Source organism: Anopheles gambiae, chromosome X (genome assembly GCF_943734735.2).
Source record: "Anopheles gambiae chromosome X, idAnoGambNW_F1_1, whole genome shotgun sequence".
Classification (NCBI taxonomy): domain Eukaryota; kingdom Metazoa; phylum Arthropoda; class Insecta; order Diptera; family Culicidae; genus Anopheles; species Anopheles gambiae.
In genome coordinates this window covers 25,991,398-26,010,069 of record NC_064600.1, presented here as the reverse complement: position 1 = coordinate 26,010,069, position 18,672 = coordinate 25,991,398, and the positions used below count along the sequence as shown (strand labels likewise).

The following is an 18,672-nucleotide window of genomic DNA, read 5'->3' as shown; positions in this document are numbered from 1 at the left end:
TACCTCGGTGAGCTCTCTCGTGTTCTCTTGTTATTAGCTGGTTTTGCTCTTCAACGGATGCCACATCTTTGACTTGGGAGTGTGTCATAACGATGTAACCGCTGCAGCTAAAATGATTTTTATAAGAGTTTTGTATTATTTGTATTAGGTTTTGTGAAGCAAGAATGGCCGTTTGTTTCCCGTTATGGAATTTACGTAATATGTCTGTTATCTTTGATTCATCGTAGTCGGTTCTACGTATAATGGTTCTTTTGTAATTTGGAAATGGTATTTCTATTAAATCTTCATGTTGAGCAGCTAATTCAAAAACTATTTGATTGCGGTAGTAATTTAATGGCCTTTCGCTAGATTTAATATAAAAGTCGTCTGACGTACTTCCCGAATGATTTGTAGCTAAAATTGTTGTATTGGTTGAATTAATTTCGTTAGTATTTTCAGTTTTTCTGCTAAGGGCATCTGCTACAACATTAGCTCTTCCCTCTTTGTATTCTACAGAATATTGATAGTTTTCTAATTCTAGTCTCCAATTTAAGATTCTATTATTTTTGATAGAGGTTTTAATAAACGTTAGAGGTTTATGATCAGTGAAAAGTTTGAACTCATTTCCATAAAGATAAGCTTTGTATTTGCGGATTGCCCAAATTATTGCTAGTGCCTCCTTTTCTATAGTAGAGTAATTAATTTCTGCCTTATTTAATGTCCTACTGGCAAAGGCAATGGGCCTTTCAACTTTGTTTTGTATTTGCGAAAGTACCGCACCAACAGCAAAATCACTTGCGTCGGTGGTAAGAACGAAAGGTAAATTGAAATCCGGATATGCTAGTATTTGGTCTGATGCTATTGTTTCTTTTAATTTAGAAAATGAATCGATATACTCCGGGTCATTGATATTAATAGTCTGATCTTTTTTTAAGTATTTAGTTAAATGCTTAGTAATTTTTGAATAATCTTTGATGAAACGACGATAATATCCTGATAATCCAAGAAATTGTCGGATTTGTTTTTCATTGGAAGGTATAGGCCAGTCCAATATTTTTTTCACTTTTTCGGGGTTTGGTCTTATACCATCAGGAGATATTATATGACCAAGAAATTCGGTCTCCCTTTTTAGGAATTCGCATTTGTCTAGCTGTATTTTTAAATTAAATTGTGCCAATCTTCCGAGTACTGTTGAGACGTTTTCCAAGTGATCTTCTAAATTTGTTCCTACAATTACGATATCGTCCAAGTAAACATAACAGATTTTGCCAATAAGCTCAGCTAAAATGTTATTCATGGCACGTTGAAATGTAGCTGGCGCATTTTTCAGCCCAAATGGCATTCTAGTAAATTCAAAATGGCCATGGCTTGTCGAGAAAGCAGTTTTTTCTTGATGCTCAGGGTGCATCTCAATCTGGTGAAACCCAGATTTCAGATCTAATATCGTGAAGTATTGTGATTTACCTAAGCTATCAAGAATATCTTCAATTTCTGGCATTGGAAACTTATCGTTTATCGTTTTGTCATTTAATTTCCTGTAGTCTATGACAACCCGTACTTTCTTTTTCCCAGATGCATCCATTTTCTTTTGCACCACCCAAATTGGCGATGAATAAGGACTTGTTGAAGGTTGAATAATGCCAGAGTCGAGCATATCCCTGATTTGGATTTCAACATCTTGCTTATAGACATGTGGGTAGCGGTATATTTTAGTATAAACAGGCAAGTCATCGGTAGTGTTTATTTTATGTTTAATTATTGTAGTACTAGTTAGTTTTTCATTTAATTTCAAAAGGACGTTATGGTTTTTGATGACAGTTTCGAACAATTTCGATTTCTCGTAAAATGATAGATGATCTGTTCTTATTAATGTTTCGATTATTTTTTTTAGTTGGAATGTCAAGTTCAATTTAGGTATGTGGGGAGTTTTTTTACTGGTAGATAATACTTTAACGAAAGTTTTATTATCTATAGAAGAATATAACCCTGGTTCTATAATTATATTTTCTGATAAATTTTCAAAAGTTGGAACACACCAATCACCATTTTGATCGGTTTCAATTGATATTGTGTGGTGGTAAAATTTTTTTGAGGAAAATAATTTTTCGAACCAAATTTTTGTTTCGTTGATAACTACGACATTGTTTTTGAAATCTATGACGGTGTTTGTTTGACTCAAAAATTCAGTACCTATTATGCCGTCAAAAAAATCGTGAAATTCCATAATGTAATAAGTTTGTGCTGGTATGTTTGGGCCTAAAAGTTTACAAATAGCTTTTTCTTGAATAATTTTAGTACCAAAAATATTTTTAATACTCACTTGTTCTGTTTTAATTGTGTTTTTGATAATACCAGGTCTTATAATATTTTTATTTGCTCCTGTATCTATGAGCATACGGATTTGCCTGTTGGTTTTGCTGTCCTTCACATTTATGTAAGGTAAAAAATTAGAACAGTATTTTATGTTATGCTGGTTGATGGTGAATCCAAGTGAAAATTTTGTTCACAATTTGCAGAGTTATCATCTTGTGAAGCAACCTCAAAATTATTAATCGTTCTTTTATTCAATGTGAGTCTGCTTCGCATTGAATTATCCACTTCCATAGGTTGTGGATAAGGTTCCCTATTGATGTTTTGATTTTGAGCAAAATGGCTTTTTTGAGTGGAAGCTGTTCTATTATTTTGAAAGAAACTATTTTTTTTTGTTGGTTGGGTGGTTTCTGGACCATGCAGTCTGCTGTTATTTCGTGTGATTTAAATTTACAAAGAAAAGCATAAGCCTCTTCAATGTCTTTGGGGCGGGCTGCCTGTATATGGCCAAAATACATTCCTTTCAATCCTGAGATAAAAGCAGCTAATCCATCTTCGTCAATAAATTGATTAATTACAGCCCAGTTATCTTTATAAGCTTGGGTCTGCTTAGCAATAGTTTTAATGCATTGAATTATTTCTTTTGTTTTTTGGTAGTACTTATGTATTGTCATTCCGTCGACCATTTTATTTTGCCACAATTTACATTTATAAGTCGACAATTCCTGCCGATCCCCAAATGCATCAAAAAGAATTTCTTTTAATGATTCAAAATCGTTGATACTTCCGGCTAAACAAAGAATATCCCTAGCTTTACCTTCGATTTTATTTATTACTGCCGTTAAGTACATCTTAAAAACCTCACCAGTAACCCTATCTTTGAAAAGGTTAAGTGTTTCTTCTGTAGTGGTGAGCCATGTGGATAATTGTTTGCGATTCCCGTCAAATGATGGCAATGATTTTATAGGGTCGGGGATGCGAAAAAAACTGGCTACATCGATAGATGGTTGGCTTTGCTGGATTGTCAAAACTGCAATTTTTTCTTGCAAATCTGCTATCGTTTGATTCATAATTTTAAGCTGCTCTGTTGGTTCCATTTCTATAGTGTTAATATTGAGTTGGTCTAAATTAGGAAGTCAATTGTCTTGTAAAGGTATATTCGAATATTCTCCGGATAATTCCGAATCTGAACTCTCTTCTGAAGCCGATAGATTTTTGAACAAAACGCTAAGCTCGATTCGAGGCTTTACGTTAGCTGAACTGTTCACATGCATGCGTGTCGATACAATTGTTATAAGCAGCGGCAACCGATGCCTCGTGCTCTTGCTATTCGCACAATACACACAACGCACACTACTAACAATAAGTTCACTCGCGGACAACACGAGGACGATTCTTCTTCGATAATCTGTTGACCTATCTGGTAGTATCAATACAGATAGTTTACGACGATAAATAAAAAATCGATCGCAAACTCACATGGACACAAATACACTGTAGTTATTTCAAGCCTATCTGGTAGTGCTTGAAACTAACCGAATACACATTCACTATGAAAAGATGAAACGTACTCACGTGCTTTGGATATAAAAAAAATCCGATGGTCCGGTACCAGGTGTGTGCCGGGGGGCCCTCAAATCGAACAGCGGATGTAATCCTATAGCTGTTGATGCTGAATGCGGGAACCACTTACGTAACGAGGATTAATTCGTTATTTGCCACTATTTTTGCACTCTGGATTGTCTACAGCGCCAATTAAGTTTTTATTTACAAAAAAATAACCTAACTTATCCTAACATAACCTAAATCATAACTCCTAACTATTAAAAATAAGAAAAAAACCTATCTCGTCCTAGACGTCTGTACTGCTCGGGAGATAACGGAAAAAGAGAGTTATCAGATCGTCTCTCGATCGAATGTCACCGTCACAAAGCTGCCACTACAGCCACGCGTATCACCGTTATACCAGTACCAAGGTTAATAATGGTTATACCACATAATTATATATATACGTGCGAACCGCTCGAGGTTCTCGTTTTTTTAATATACACGCAATTGGTTTTTTGTATTACAATATGAACTGAACCGCTCGAGGCTCTTATTTTATCACATGCGCAAACCGCTCGAGGTTCTCGCTTTTTTCTGTATCAAAATTGGTTATTCGTATCATGATACAAACCGAACCGCTCGAGGCTCTCCCCTTTTTTATTATTCCGACCACACATTATTCACACACACACACACACACACACATCATCACGTCAAAAGAACAAGGCTGGTGTATGAGCGCCAATTTTGTCCACACTTTTTTTATGCACGGTCTTTTGTTAAGAGAACAATGGTAGTGCTAAAGCGTCAATTCCGTCCTTACATTGTTCACGCACACCACGCACGCAAAACACGCGAAACAAACACCGAGTACCTTATTTTGCCTTTTTATATATGAAATAGGATATCTCAAACTAATCAAACCACCAAACTTACCAACATGCGCCATTGTCGTAATCGTCACGTATTTTAATTATTTATTAGGCTTGTTTTATTCAATTTCTTTTTTTTTATTGTTTCACGCTCAACCGATCTCTTTGCGATCAACCACAAGACTGACCCGAGGCTCCTTTATTTCTCCCTGTCGTCTGACTTGTCTTCTCTCCCTGATCTCACGATCTATCCCTCTCTCACACTCTCTCTCTCGATTCACTCTCGAAGTTCACTCTCTCTTGATCCCAGCTACCGCTAGCTACCGGTAGACGTCCGTCTCCTTTTCCGCGCGCCTTCTCCATCTCTATCTCTGCTTTCGTCCAATCTCTCCTCTCTCATCCTCATTTTTGCATGTTTCAATATTTTTCGCTCTCTCTGATTTCACTAAACTTCTCTCTCTCTCACTCTTGATCCCTACACTTACGTCAAGTGACGAATTGTCAAAATGCACTAGAGTCCACCACCTGATATTTTTAAATCCACCTTGCCTCATTATACATTCCACCCAAGGTGGATTTAAAAATATCAGGTGGTGGACTCTAGTGCATTTTGCAATTCGTCACTTGACGTAAGGTCCCCAGGATTCAAACTTTGTTTACAATTATTAAATTTGTTCATATAATTTATCTACCCCATTATTTCGATTAAACATTCTTTAAAAATATATTTTGGACTTTGCGAGTTCTTATTTAACATTAAAACATGGATTAAAGTGTGTTATTTTGTGTTATTCCGTGAATTTATTCTATAATTGATTGTGTTTTCGACATTTTTGATGATAAAAATTAAGAAAGCATTATTTTTTTCAATTTTCACATTAATTCCTCATTATCTACGAGCCGCATGGACAATTTACGTGAGATTAGAACTCTTACTCACATGATTTTAAATTTCGTGCATAAACAAATCATCAAATCTTTTGTTAATATATCTAATTTTTTTCGATAAAACCAATAGACACACAAAAATGCACATAATAACAAAGAAATCTGTTCTATTTACTAAGCTTTGTGTGCGGAAACCAATGGTTAACGGTTCTAAAATGACGTAAAGTCCCTCAACTATGGCGACCCCCCAAAGGCCCTAATCCACCACCTGATATTTTTAATCCACCTTGATTCCACCTTGGCTAAAGTCTAAGTTTGACACATAAGTGCCAATCAAGAAATGACAGTATTTTCCTCCGTCTAATGAGGCCTTTATACATGTCACTATTCAAATTCTTGTTCAGGTCACTCGTGATTTCGTCGTTTGAAGTTGTATGCGCAGTATGAATAGGGAAAGCATTTAATATTTATTCGGTCAGTATTATCAAAAATGCGCGATTTTTTATCTGTGCATGGGTAAGACTACATATAAATCGTTATTTTGATCACTCTGCAAACAGGTTAAAATTACAACTTTTGGCTTAAATTATAGATAGAAAAATATAAAATATTAATTATAATTCATAGAATTAAAAGGGCTAATGAATTTTGTAGGAACAAGCATTGAACAAGCATTACATCTTAATTAAACTTTTAAGTACGATTAAGTACTATACAAACTACAATACGTGTGAATACATATCCGAAAAAATCGCATTCTATGGAGCATTGACATAAGCCTGAATCCAATATAAAACTATCCCTATTTGAAGCCTTTGAAGTGAAGATAGTGATTTTTATTGTTTTATTTTAATTAATTGAAGATAGTGAGCAGTTATGCTCTATTCCAGAAGTTTAAGTTTTGAACAAGTCAAACCAGTTGTTTCGTCGCGAATAGTTTTCGGATAAAGTTTCCTTTTCTTTCTTTGGTTTTTGCTGCTAATAATTACCGAAGCTGTTGTAAGAAATTGCTGGTGATGAAGAGAGGGTAAACGCCTTTTCGCCCTCTATTTATTAATTTAAGATCGATAGAGATGTGTACATGAACGGGCGCGGATGTGATCCGATCCGCAGTTCAAATCTGCACGATTCGCGTAGCTGCTCGAACACCAGTATTAAATGGCCGGTCTCGTGGAACACTCGTCAACTCGTACGGGTTAACAACATGCCCGTCATTGGTTCAAGTCCCGAATGAACCGTGCCTCCATACGTAGGACGGACTATCCTGCAATGGGTATAAAAAAGTCCCTGAAAGCCAAACCCACTAGAAGTACAGGTATGCCTTGACAGCGGTTGTTGTGCCATGATGAAGAAGTATTGAATAAAATAAATATGTGAATTACTATCAAACACGCAAATCATTCTGACGGCAATATAATTGGAAATTAAATTTGATCAAACTATAAAATGAGTGTTTTTCACCCATCATATGTTTATTTTCACGAAACTTCTATCCACTGAACAAACCATATGAATTATAAAGTTTATCTTAGGTTGCAAAATTAATATATGATTAAATTAATATTAAAAACTAATTGATGCGAGGCCACGGGAGTGATAAAATGTTGAACAAATTTGTAACCTTTCAACACTGTTTGTTTATTAAAAAATATATGTGGCAGCATAGCCTTTTCATGCACAGCACTGTCCCGCCGACGTGATCGTTCAGTTCCGTTTCTTTTTTTTACGAATTTTGGTGTACATCGCAGTAATGGAAGAGGATAAAGTTGCGCCTAATCCCATTTTACCAGGCCATTTTCGGGCTGGTTCATTGGTGCCGACCCCCAGCGGGCCTAGTACAGCAGTACCCAACCCTAGTGCGCCTATCCCTAGTGTGTCCAGCCATGCTCCTCAATCCGCTGCCGTAGAAGCAATCCATGCGCCGCGACTGAACCCACCAAATATGGTGGATACGATTATCGAGACGTATTTTTTGTCTTTGGAATTTTGGTCCGCTGCTTCGGGTATCAGCGCATTACACGATACGCGAAAGTATAATATAGTAATGGTGCAAGTGCCCCCAAACAAATTTATTTATTTATTTATTTATTTATTTTTCATACACAACCGACGACCATCGTGTCTAATCGGCAACCTTATAATTAAATTAAGATATATATGACAATGATCATTTATAACATATAAATAGACCTCTAGCTAACATTAAATGTGACGTAGACGCAATTTCTCCTTGAACGTAGAAGTAGACATACTAAAATCGAACAAATCTAACACTTCATTGAACTCGAGGGACATACGTATAATGGGGTGTCCATGGCTATGGTTGTTGCGGGTACGCGGTACACGGAGATGGAAATTGGATCTAAGAATCCGACAGGGCGCGAACAAATTGATGCTGGCTAGTAATGCCGGGGAATCGATCTCTCCGTTAAGGAGCCGGAATATGAAAAGGCATTGGGCGTTTTTACGTCGAGAGCAGAGTGGTTCAAGTCCGAGAAGCAGACACCGCTGATGGTAGGTGGGCCGAGCGTGGTGGGATTGCCATGGAAGGAGTCGAACCGCGTACCTGGTGAGTCTCCGTTGAATGGCTTCAAGGCGATTGATGTCACCAACACCAAGCGGGCACCAGATCGGACAGCAGTACTCCAGGCACGACCTTACAATGGCACAGAAGATAGACTTGACGCACATGGGATCGGTAAACTCGCTACAGGTCCGCGTAATTAAACCAAGTAGCTGATTTCCCTTCGCAACAACGCTATCAATGTGAGGGCGAAATGACATCTTCTGATCGAGTAGCACCCCCAGATCACGGATACATGTCGTGCGAGCCAAAGCCGTGTTGAGCATAGTGTATGTAAACGTGATGGGGTGACGGGCTCTGCTGAATGATATACACTGGCATTTATCAGCACACACTTGGAGGGCGTTTCTGCTGCACCAGCTATCCAGATTCTCAAGGATCGTTTGAAGGCGTACACAGTCACTGTCGTTTCTAACTGGAGCGAATATTTTTACATCGTCGGCGTACATTAGGTGTTGGCCTGGCGGTAAAACGAAAGATAGATCATTTATATAGATGAGGAAGAGTAGCGGTCCCAAATTACTCCCTTGAGGCACACCGGAGGAGCTGGTGAAGGAGTGAGAACGATGAGATCCTATGCTTATGTAGTACGAACGACCAGTTAAATAAGAACGCAGCCAGGTGATGTGCCAGTCGAGGAAACCGAGTTTTTTTAGCTTCGAGAGTAGAATATCATGAGAGATACTATCGAACGCAGCCCTGAAGTCGATATATACTGCATCAACTTGAGTACCACGATCCATGTTGTCGAAGCAGTAACTAACAAATTCAGCAAGATTTGTGGTGGAAGATCTCCTTGGGAGAAATCCGTGCTGACTAGGGCTCATATAGTTTTGAACTGCTGTGAGTAGCGGATTGTATAGAATAAGCTCAAACACCTTTGCACAAGCGCATAGGGAAACAATGCCACGATAATTACTAGCATGAAGTCGACTGCCTTTTTTATGGATAGGAATCATTCGCGCGTGTTTCCAGGACTCAGGATACGTGCCACGCATAAGGGAATCATTAAATATTTTGGCAAGAATGGGTGCGAGTGATTGACGGCAGTGCTTCAATATGTATGCGGGAATATTGTCAGGTCCAGATGATGTAGATGGTTTTATATCGTTGAGTGTGCGCGCAATTAATGCTTCGTCAATTGTGGGTATAATAAAATCGATAGCATCCGATGGAGTATTGCAAGTGGCCTCTGCTAGTGTGTTAGGATTGTGAACAGGAAGGGTGAATGCATCAGCGAAACGATTGGCGAAAGTGTTGCAAATATCGGATGTATCGATACTAGTTTGGCCATTGTAGCTCATTGACGGAGGGATACTTCTTATATTGCGCCGTTTGTTCCAGAAGCTCCAGAACCGTGTCGGCTTAGAAAACAGCTGTCTTTCAGTACGGCGAATGAAGGAGCGGTAGAGCACACGATTATGTCGACGATAATTGTTCAGTGCATCGAAAAAAATTCTCCTATGCAGCGATGATCTCGTTCTGCTGTAATCCGCGTAGGCTTTTGATTTTATTTTTTTCAACCGTCTTAAAGATGCATTAGACCAATCGGGGCCAGACTTTCGTTGAGCAACAGGAACGCAGGAATTAATCGCTGAGCGCATAAAAACGCTAAAGCTATCGGTGGCTTCGTCGATAGTGGAAAAGTTGGAGCAGTCAAAATTGCGGTCAAACGACACAATAAGGGCATTCATACGTTCCACATTCGTTTTGAAGAAATTTCTATTGACTGTACTGCGAGTGTGACTGTTGGTGGTGTGGGATAGCTGTACGGGATAATAAATCATCATATCCAATGAAGGATGATGAAAGTCCTCACTGAGAAGTGGAATACTACAGTGTGTTACGTATGGGAGGAAGTTCTCTAGAGCCGAAGTACCATTCACAGAGTGCAGAGGTGTGATTGAGTCGCACAAAATATTGGTTGCGGCAAGGTTTGCGAAGACCAGATCCAATTGACGCCCAGATTGATTTGCAATACCACTCAACTGAAATAATCCGGTACTATGCAACCCATCAACGAAATCGGTATTAGCCACGGAATTGCATAAAGGTGCATAATGCATGACAGAATAACATGGAGAGCAATCGGTGGCTTCTGATGTATTAGTCAGCTCCCATCTGATATCAGGTTTATTGAAATCTCCGAAGACATACAATAAATCGCTCTCTTTAATGCGGCTTGAAATTTCACGTACACTATCATGTAAAGCGTTCATCACTGCGGGGTCATTCGCATGACTTGGCGGAATGTAAACAACGCCGATGTAAACAGAGACACTTGGCAGCAATGTTTTGATCCAAAGTTGTTCCAGTATGGTATTAGGCGATGCGATTTCACATGTCGGTATTGAAGAGGAACATGCAATTAAAACACCCCCACCGCGTGAGAGGGCACTGTTGGAAAGATTCCTATCGCACCTGTAGATATGATAGTGATCGTCAGTGAGGAGCGAAGAAGGTATGGACTGAGTAAGCCAAGTCTCGGTGAGAATGATAAAATCATATTCTGATTCTGATAGCGCCAGGCGAAGATTTGTAGTTTTCGTTCGTAGACCACGTACATTTTGGTAGTAGATAGAGAGACTGGGTTGAGCTGAGCGAGGTGCATCGCCGGATGCAGTGCAAGATTGCTATTCATCCGATGGGCCAGCGTCAGCAGAATCATCAGTCCGTTTAGCGTTTCGCTTCGGTCGTTTTTTAGGAGCGGCTAAGCATTCGGGAGGTGACCTGGTAGGTGTGGTGGAAACAAGCATTCGCTCATTAAGGTCAAGATGTGGTTCGTTTGTAAACAAAGCTGTGTCTGTAGTGGTCATGGCAGGTGAGGAAATCGTAACGGGCTGTGCGAGCGTATCTGTTGTAGTTGTTGTTGTAGTATCTGTTGAAGTAGTTGGCATCGCGGCACTCCCTCCAGAATATGAGAGAGGATTATGATAAGTGTCGGTAGCGAGAGTAACGTTTTGATCGAGCATCGAATTTGTTTCAGCTGTTGCACAGGTATTAGTGTTATAATTATTGGTCCGATAGTCACGGAACTCAAGGTACGTTAGAGCGGAGGGCCATGTCTCAGGTGAGAGAGCCTTGCTGCGTAGAGTGACTGGTATGCCCACCTTAAATGAGACAAATGAGAGTGTACTGGTGTCAGCGCCAAATTTCGTCAGACGGTGAACGAACACATCCCGCTTGTCGAGTGCTAGACGTACTTGCACCATGTGTGAGATTTGCTCAGTGGTGACCGATGGGGCAAAGCGTGAGAAGAAAAGCCACATTCGCGTGTCAGTGTGTGGAATGATATCCAATGAATCCGAGTCAAGTGGCGATCCGGATCCTCTAAGTAGTGGTGATAGCGGCTTAATAGGTGGTGGCATGGTAGTGTTGGACGACGATCCGCTCGCACTTACACTAAATGAAGCGGCCAAGGATGGAAACTGTTGTGACGATGAAATATTGTTTACCCCTGAAGTAAACAATCCTGGATTCGATGATGCTGGTTTGCGATGAATGGGTTGTTGTGACGGCAATTCAGTGGCGTTGTTCGACGAAAACAGACAAGAACGGATCTCGTCCTTAAGCACTTTCAGGAGCTCGCGCTTATTATCTGTGATCTGTTGTGACAGCTTGCTACGCAGGCTCACTTTGAGGTCGGCTATGCTGGACAGTAGGTCGACAGAAGTGTGAGTGTACGGGGTGGATGACCTCAACACGGCCGTACGCGGATCCTTGTGAAACTTTACACAGGCTTTACAGGCCCAAAAAAGTTGTGCACAGGACTCTATAGTAGCGGACAGTTCCTCAGAAAGTCCGCTGCATGAGAAGTGAAACTCAGAGTTGCACCAACCCTGGCATTTCACAATGCGATCGGCAGCTACGATGTCGTTAGCGCAGGCGGAACAGATACCAGCCATTGCTTTGTGGATGAGCGATTGATTGTGATGTTGAAGCGACGTAATGATTGTGGGCCGGAAAACGTTTCCAGGTGATTGACGGTGAATAATCCAGTTGTTAAACAACACCAGGCAATGGAATCACCTACACCAGCAACAGGTTCAGCAAAGATACAGGTTTCCACGGAATAATATAGAAAATAGTCGGAGCGCAGAGAATCTTCGACCAGTCACAGTGACGTTTGGAGTGAGGAAATTGACCGAGTTGGGGTCAATTATTGACGGTACACCGGCAGTAGAAAAGTACGCGTACATTAAGGAAAAACTGATCGGATATTTTGCCGACAGTCAGCAGCGGCGCCTGCAGCGTGTATTGTCCGATATGCCGCTTGGTGATAAAAAGCCGAGCCAGCTTCTCAACGAAATGAGGCGCGTTGCTGGCAATTCCCTTAGTGAACCGGTTCTTATCGATTTGTGGGCATCAAGGCTGCCACCACATGCCCAAGCTGCAGTGATCGCTTCTCGCGGTGACGCCGCGGACAAAACCATCATCGCTGACGCCATTGTGGATTCAATGAGCCTGAGAAGTATTAACGCCGTCGAACGTAGCAACGCAGCGATGGCACCTGGCCACGTGGCTGATGCCACAATGTCAACGACCGCATATACGACCAACGACCCCATGTTTAATATGTTTATTATGTTTAATATGTTTAATATGTTTAATATGTTTAATATGTTTATTGATTAATCCATCGGGATCTAGAAGATCCTACATGAATGTACTTAAATTAGTGCTTATAGACTATGTAAGGTACATAAATCGATAGTGGAGAACAGGTGCACAAGAACAGAAAATGTATTTTGAAAATAAAATTATTACGTAAGTTGTGTACTGAGTCTATCTCTAAAAACATTCTGTGGTATGTTGAAATCAAATAAATCAAAGTTACTTATGAAAGTTCGGCACATAGTGTTGTTCCGCTCATTGCACGCAACAAACACGCCAAGCCTCATGCTCTGACAACGCAGCTCAATTGACTTACCGTATACCCGCTTTATCCAACCGCCACAATGACAACGCTACCGCTGAGTATTTAAGCTGCTATTATCAAAACGTTAGAGGTTTGCGTACTAAAACAAAAGAATTTCACTTAGCTGTATCGGAGGCTGACTTCGATCTCATCGCCCTCACGGAAACTTGGCTTGTTGACAACAATCCATCTGCTCTTCTCTTCAACAACAACTTCTCTGTTTACCGCTGTGATCGCTCTCTCAGCGGCTCTAGCTCTCGCGGTGGTGGTGTTTTGCTAGCCGTTTCTAACGCATATGAGTCGATAGAATTACCTTCCCGTGATCGTTCTCTCGAGTATATTTGTGTGCGCGTCGCCTGCAATAACGCACATCTGTACGTCATGGTAGTATACATTCCACCGCAGCTTAGCTCCGAGATATCGACTCTTCGCTCTCTACATGATTGTATCAGCAGCTTCACTCTCACACTGAAGCCTTCGGATCTGCTGTTTGTTATTGGCGATTTCAATCAGCCTAGCATAAGCTGGTCCACAGCTGATCCTTCGTCCTCGCCAGCATACTCATCAATCACGCACTATGAACCAACTGCGCGCTCACTGGCCAACAACACCTTTGTGGATGGATTTAAATTTAACGGATTAGTGCAACTTAATCACATCAATAATTCGCACGGACGCATGCTTGACCTGCTCTACGCTAACAATGCTGCAGCTAAATTGTGTTCGCCTGTCTTTCCAAGTGTTGTTCCGCTTGTACCTCTTGACTCCTACCATCCGGCGTTTGACTTCAATATACGTATTAACTCGTCGACCCGACGCAATTCGACGACTCGACAAAACTCGACGACAACCGCATTTTATCGTTATAACTTTGCTAAAGCTGACTATGTGAAACTGAACGACATGATATCAATGTTTAACAATAGCTTTCATTGTTCCAATTTTATTTCACTTGACGAAGCACTATGTTCATTCTCGTCCTTCATGCTGCAAGCCTTTGTTGTATGCGTCCCAGTTCAGCGTCCTAAACCTTACCCCCCCCCCCCTGGGCGGACCGCACACTCAAACGACTCAAACGTGTAAAAAGAGCTGCTTATCGTCACTACCAAACGCGCCGCTGCCAAAGATCTCGCTCGATCTACTTTGACACGCACTCTTTATACTGCAGCTATAACAGGTTTCGATATGGCAGATATTTGAGTAAAATTCAACGTAACCTCTGCAGGTGGCCTGACTCGTTTTGGCGCTTCTACAACAGCAAAACAAAATCCACGCATACACCGAAATCCATTACGTACAAAGGAGCAACAAGTGCCAACACTAATGAAATGTGCAATCTCTTCGCGGATCGCTTCGCAGATTGCTTTTCACCGGCCATGAATGATACCGATACCATTGATGCTGCTCTCGTCAACACTCCGGCTGGCGCAATTAATATGAGCACTCCTTTCATCGACAGTGAGATCGTTTTATCTGCCCTAGCGCAACTAAAGCCTTCCTTCGCTCCTGGACCCGACGGAATTCCTTCTACCGTGCTGAAACGCTGTCAAACGACAGTAGCACCTCTCCTTGCAAAATTGTTCAATGCATCGCTAGCCAATGGCTACTTTCCCAAAACATGGAGGAAATCTTGGATGGTTCCTATTTACAAAAAGGGCGACAGGACAGATGCCATCAACTACCGGGGTATTACATCTTTGTGTGCCATTGCCAAGGTGTTCGAACTAGTGATATACAAAAATCTGCTACATACATGCCGCAGCTACCTAAGCCCGTATCAACATGGATTTGTGCCAAAAAAGTCGACTACCACGAACCTGGTTGAATTTGTAACCTATTGCACTAGTCAAATTGATGCCGGAGCTCAAGTCGATGCAATTTATACAGATCTGAAAGCAGCATTCGACTCTCTTCCGCACGCAATTCTTCTCGCTAAACTCGATAAACTAGGAGTTCCCAGCTCGCTCGTACAGTGGCTTAAGTCTTACCTAATTAATCGCACATACATCGTGAAAATTGATAAGCACATGTCCAAAGAAATAGTCAGCAGCTCGGGTGTGCCACAAGGAAGCAATATTGGCCCGCTTCTCTTCATATTGTTCATCAACGATGTTACCCTTGCTCTACCTCCCGACAGTATCAGTCTGTTTGCCGACGACGCAAAAATTTTTGCGCCTATTCACAACACAGGTGATTGTACATTCCTGCAAGACTGCATCGAAATTTTCTGTTCGTGGTGCAAGCGTAATGGACTGACTATCTGCATCGAGAAATGCTACTGTGTGTCTTTTAGTCGATGCAGGAGTCCAGTGACTGGGACCTACTTCATAGACGGCACTGCAGTTAATCGACAAAATCATGCCAAAGACCTGGGCGTTCTGCTTGACTCTAGTTTGAACTTTAAACAGCATATTGATGACGTTGTAGCTAGAGGAAATCAATTACTTGGCGTGGTTATCCGGACAACTAATGAATTCCGCAACCCCATGTGCATCAAAGCTGTCTACAACTGTATCGTTCGTTCGGTTCTGGAATATTCGTGCGTAGTCTGGAGCCCAACTACCGCTTCTTCAATTGCTCGCCTTGAGGCGATTGAACGTAAACTCACGCGATATGCCCTACGCCTACTTCCCTGGCAGGATCGCAATAATCTTCCTCCGTATGCTGCGCGGTGCCGTCTTCTAGGCCTTGAACCTCTTTCGGTTAGAAGACGCAATGCACAGTGTTCTTTCATCGCTGGATTGCTAAATGGCTCTATCGACTCATCGCCTTTGTTGCATCGAGTCGATATCTATGTACCATCCCGAACACTTAGGTCTAGAGAAACTCTACGGCTCGCTCAACCCCGTTCCAGCGCTGGTCGGTCTGACCCTATGTTCCGCATGTCGGCTGTCTTCAACACTGTCTCGGATTGCTTCGACTTCGACATCTCAACTCAGTGCTTCAAGGAACGTCTCCGGCTTTTGCCATGGCCGCAGTGAATTGCGCTGCAAATCATGTTTTGTTATGTTTTTTTTTTTTTAATGAACTGTTACATCTTAATTAGGCCATAGGGTCCGTTGAAGATTAATAAATAAATAATAATAATAATAGCTGACATAGGATCAGACTGGCCAAAACGAGTTCTATAACGAGGGACGGATATGAATTGACGTGTACGTAGATTCCTAGATGGCGCGTTAAATTCTATCGTAGCTAATAAAGTAGGAGCATCAATGTGGTGGTTAAGTAGTCCTGATATAAAAAGGCATTTAGCTATCTCACGGCACTTTTTCAACGACTGAATCCCTAAAAGCAGACACCGGGAATGGTATGAGGGTAACACATCGCCCTGTCGCCATGGTAAGAGTCTTACAGCATATCTAGTCGCTTTTCTTTGGATGGCCTCGATTCGATTACTCCATTCTGAGGTACAGGGGTCGCTAACAAAACTGCCATATTCTAACACAGATCGGACGTAGGCACAGTAGATGGTTTTTATGGTCATGGGATTACGGAAACCTTGCGTTGATCGAATAATCCAACCCAGTAGTTGGTTCCCTCTAGACACTATATTCTCTAGGTGATCGTTAAATGTTAAACGTGTGTCGAGAATGATCCCAAGGTCGCGGAATGTATCGGTGCGTTCAACGGATATGTTATCGATCTGGTAGTTGAATCGTGTGCAAGACCGAGAACGGTAAAAAGACAAAACACGACATTTTTCGATACATAGCACCATTGCATTATCACGGCATATGCTAAATAGGTTGATGGCGTGTTGAAGATTGATGCAGTCATTGGTATCGTTGATAGGAGCGAACAGCTTAACGTCATCGGCAAACAGAAGAAAACGGTGTTCCGCTAGCAATTGCCCTACATCGTTTACATAAAGAATGAAGAGCAGCGGGCCCAAATTGCTGCCTTGAGGCACTCCTGAGGTGCCAAGCACCTCTCTAGATGTATGATCGTTTACCTTGATCTTGTATGAGCGTTCTGTGAGGTAGGAATGCAACCACTTAACTATTTGTTCCGAAAACCCTAACTTCTGCAATTTGGCGATTAAAATGTCGTGTGAGATGAGGTTGAAAGCAGCTTTGAGATCGGTGTAAATGGCATCCACTTGACCTCCGGAGTCGAGATTACGTTTGCAGAAACTAACGAATTCAGTGAGGTTCGTTAATGTTGAACGTTTGGGTACGAACCCGTGTTGGTTATCCATAATGTAATTCGATGTAGCGGAGAGCATAGGGCCGTAAAGCAGAAGCTCAAAAGCTTTTGATACCGCACAAAGTGATAGTGATAGTTTGAAGCACATGAGCGATCCCCTTTTTTAAATATAGGTACCATCCACGAGGTCTTCCATAAGCGTGGGAAAATACCGGAACTCAGTAACGTGTTGTATATGTTTGTTAATACAGGTGCTAGGGACTGATAGCATTTACTGATGATGAAACTCGGAATGCCATCGGGACCAGAAGCTGTAGAGGGTTTAAGGCTTTTGGGGCACTTTTCTACTGTGCGTATATCAAACGTAGGAATGGTATAAACAGTCATGTTTAGAGGTGTGTAAGATGTGGCCCTTGAGATCACCGTTTGATCTACAGTTGGGGTAGAGAAGGCATCGGAAAATCGTTCAGCAAAAATGTTGCAAATATCTTCGGGTGACGTGCCCACGGAATCATTATGTTTGATTGTGCTAGGAACTACGTTTGAGCGTCGTCTGCTGTCAATGAAGCGCCAAAATTTTCGGGGATGTCGGAGAAGGTACCTTTCGATTGAAGATATATATTGCTTATATCTTGATCGGTTATACTGACGGTATGCATGTATCGCGTTGTTACGATTTTCCCTAGTGATATTACTTCTCATAAAACGGTGTCGACTAATGGCTTTGTTTTTGGCTCGTTTGAGGACGATAAGCCTGTTATTAGTCCATGCTGGAGAGCGTTTCTGGTGCATAATTGGTGTACAGGATTGTAGAGCATCTTTCATGAAAATCGTGAAGGCATGAACAGCGTCGTCAACAGATGGAAAGTTGGAGCAGTTAAAAGTAGAACCGAATAGAATTATTCTTTCCTCCAGTTCGACGATATTAGCCTTTGAGTAATTTAATCGTTGCTGATGAGTGTTGCTTGGATGGGAGCTAGACGCATGAGGATCATAGTGACGTATTGACCATTCGAGTGCAGGATGATAATTGTTGAGCTTGAGCAGGGCCGGTTCGGATTTAGACACGGCAGAACAGATCTCAGCGGCGTTGGAGTTAGCAAAAATTAGATCGAGTTGTCGGTCCATGGAGTTTCTAACGTTGCTTAATTCATAACAACCATACATAATAAATTTGCTGCCATACCATCGATGAAAATATGATTATTTCGAGACTTAGATGACGGTTTATAGTGCATGAAAGTGGAGCGCAATGGTACATCCTCGACATCGGCTGGATTGAGTTTGGACCACGTAATGTCCCATTTGTTAAAATCTCCAGCGACAAGCAGGAGATCGTTATCTCTCATGCGTGATGAAATTTCGCGTATACTTTCTAGATGTTTGTTAACAATTATGTCGTTATATGCGTTGTACGGTGGAAT

General features: G+C 41.4%; 1 protein-coding gene across 2 annotated transcripts in view; it reads right to left on the bottom strand.

Annotated features, from left to right (window-relative positions):
• Window positions 1-6,604: 6,604 nt before the first annotated feature.
• Window positions 6,605-18,672, bottom strand: part of LOC1278696 (breast carcinoma-amplified sequence 3 homolog) — a 68,414-nt gene continuing 56,346 nt past the window's right edge. For both annotated transcript variants that reach the window (XM_061647993.1, XM_061648002.1), the window contains exon 7: window positions 6,605-6,861. In XM_061647993.1, the coding sequence (XP_061503977.1) occupies window positions 6,857-6,861 (5 nt within the window). In that variant the 3' untranslated portion in view covers window positions 6,605-6,856. The remainder of the gene's footprint in view (window positions 6,862-18,672) is intronic.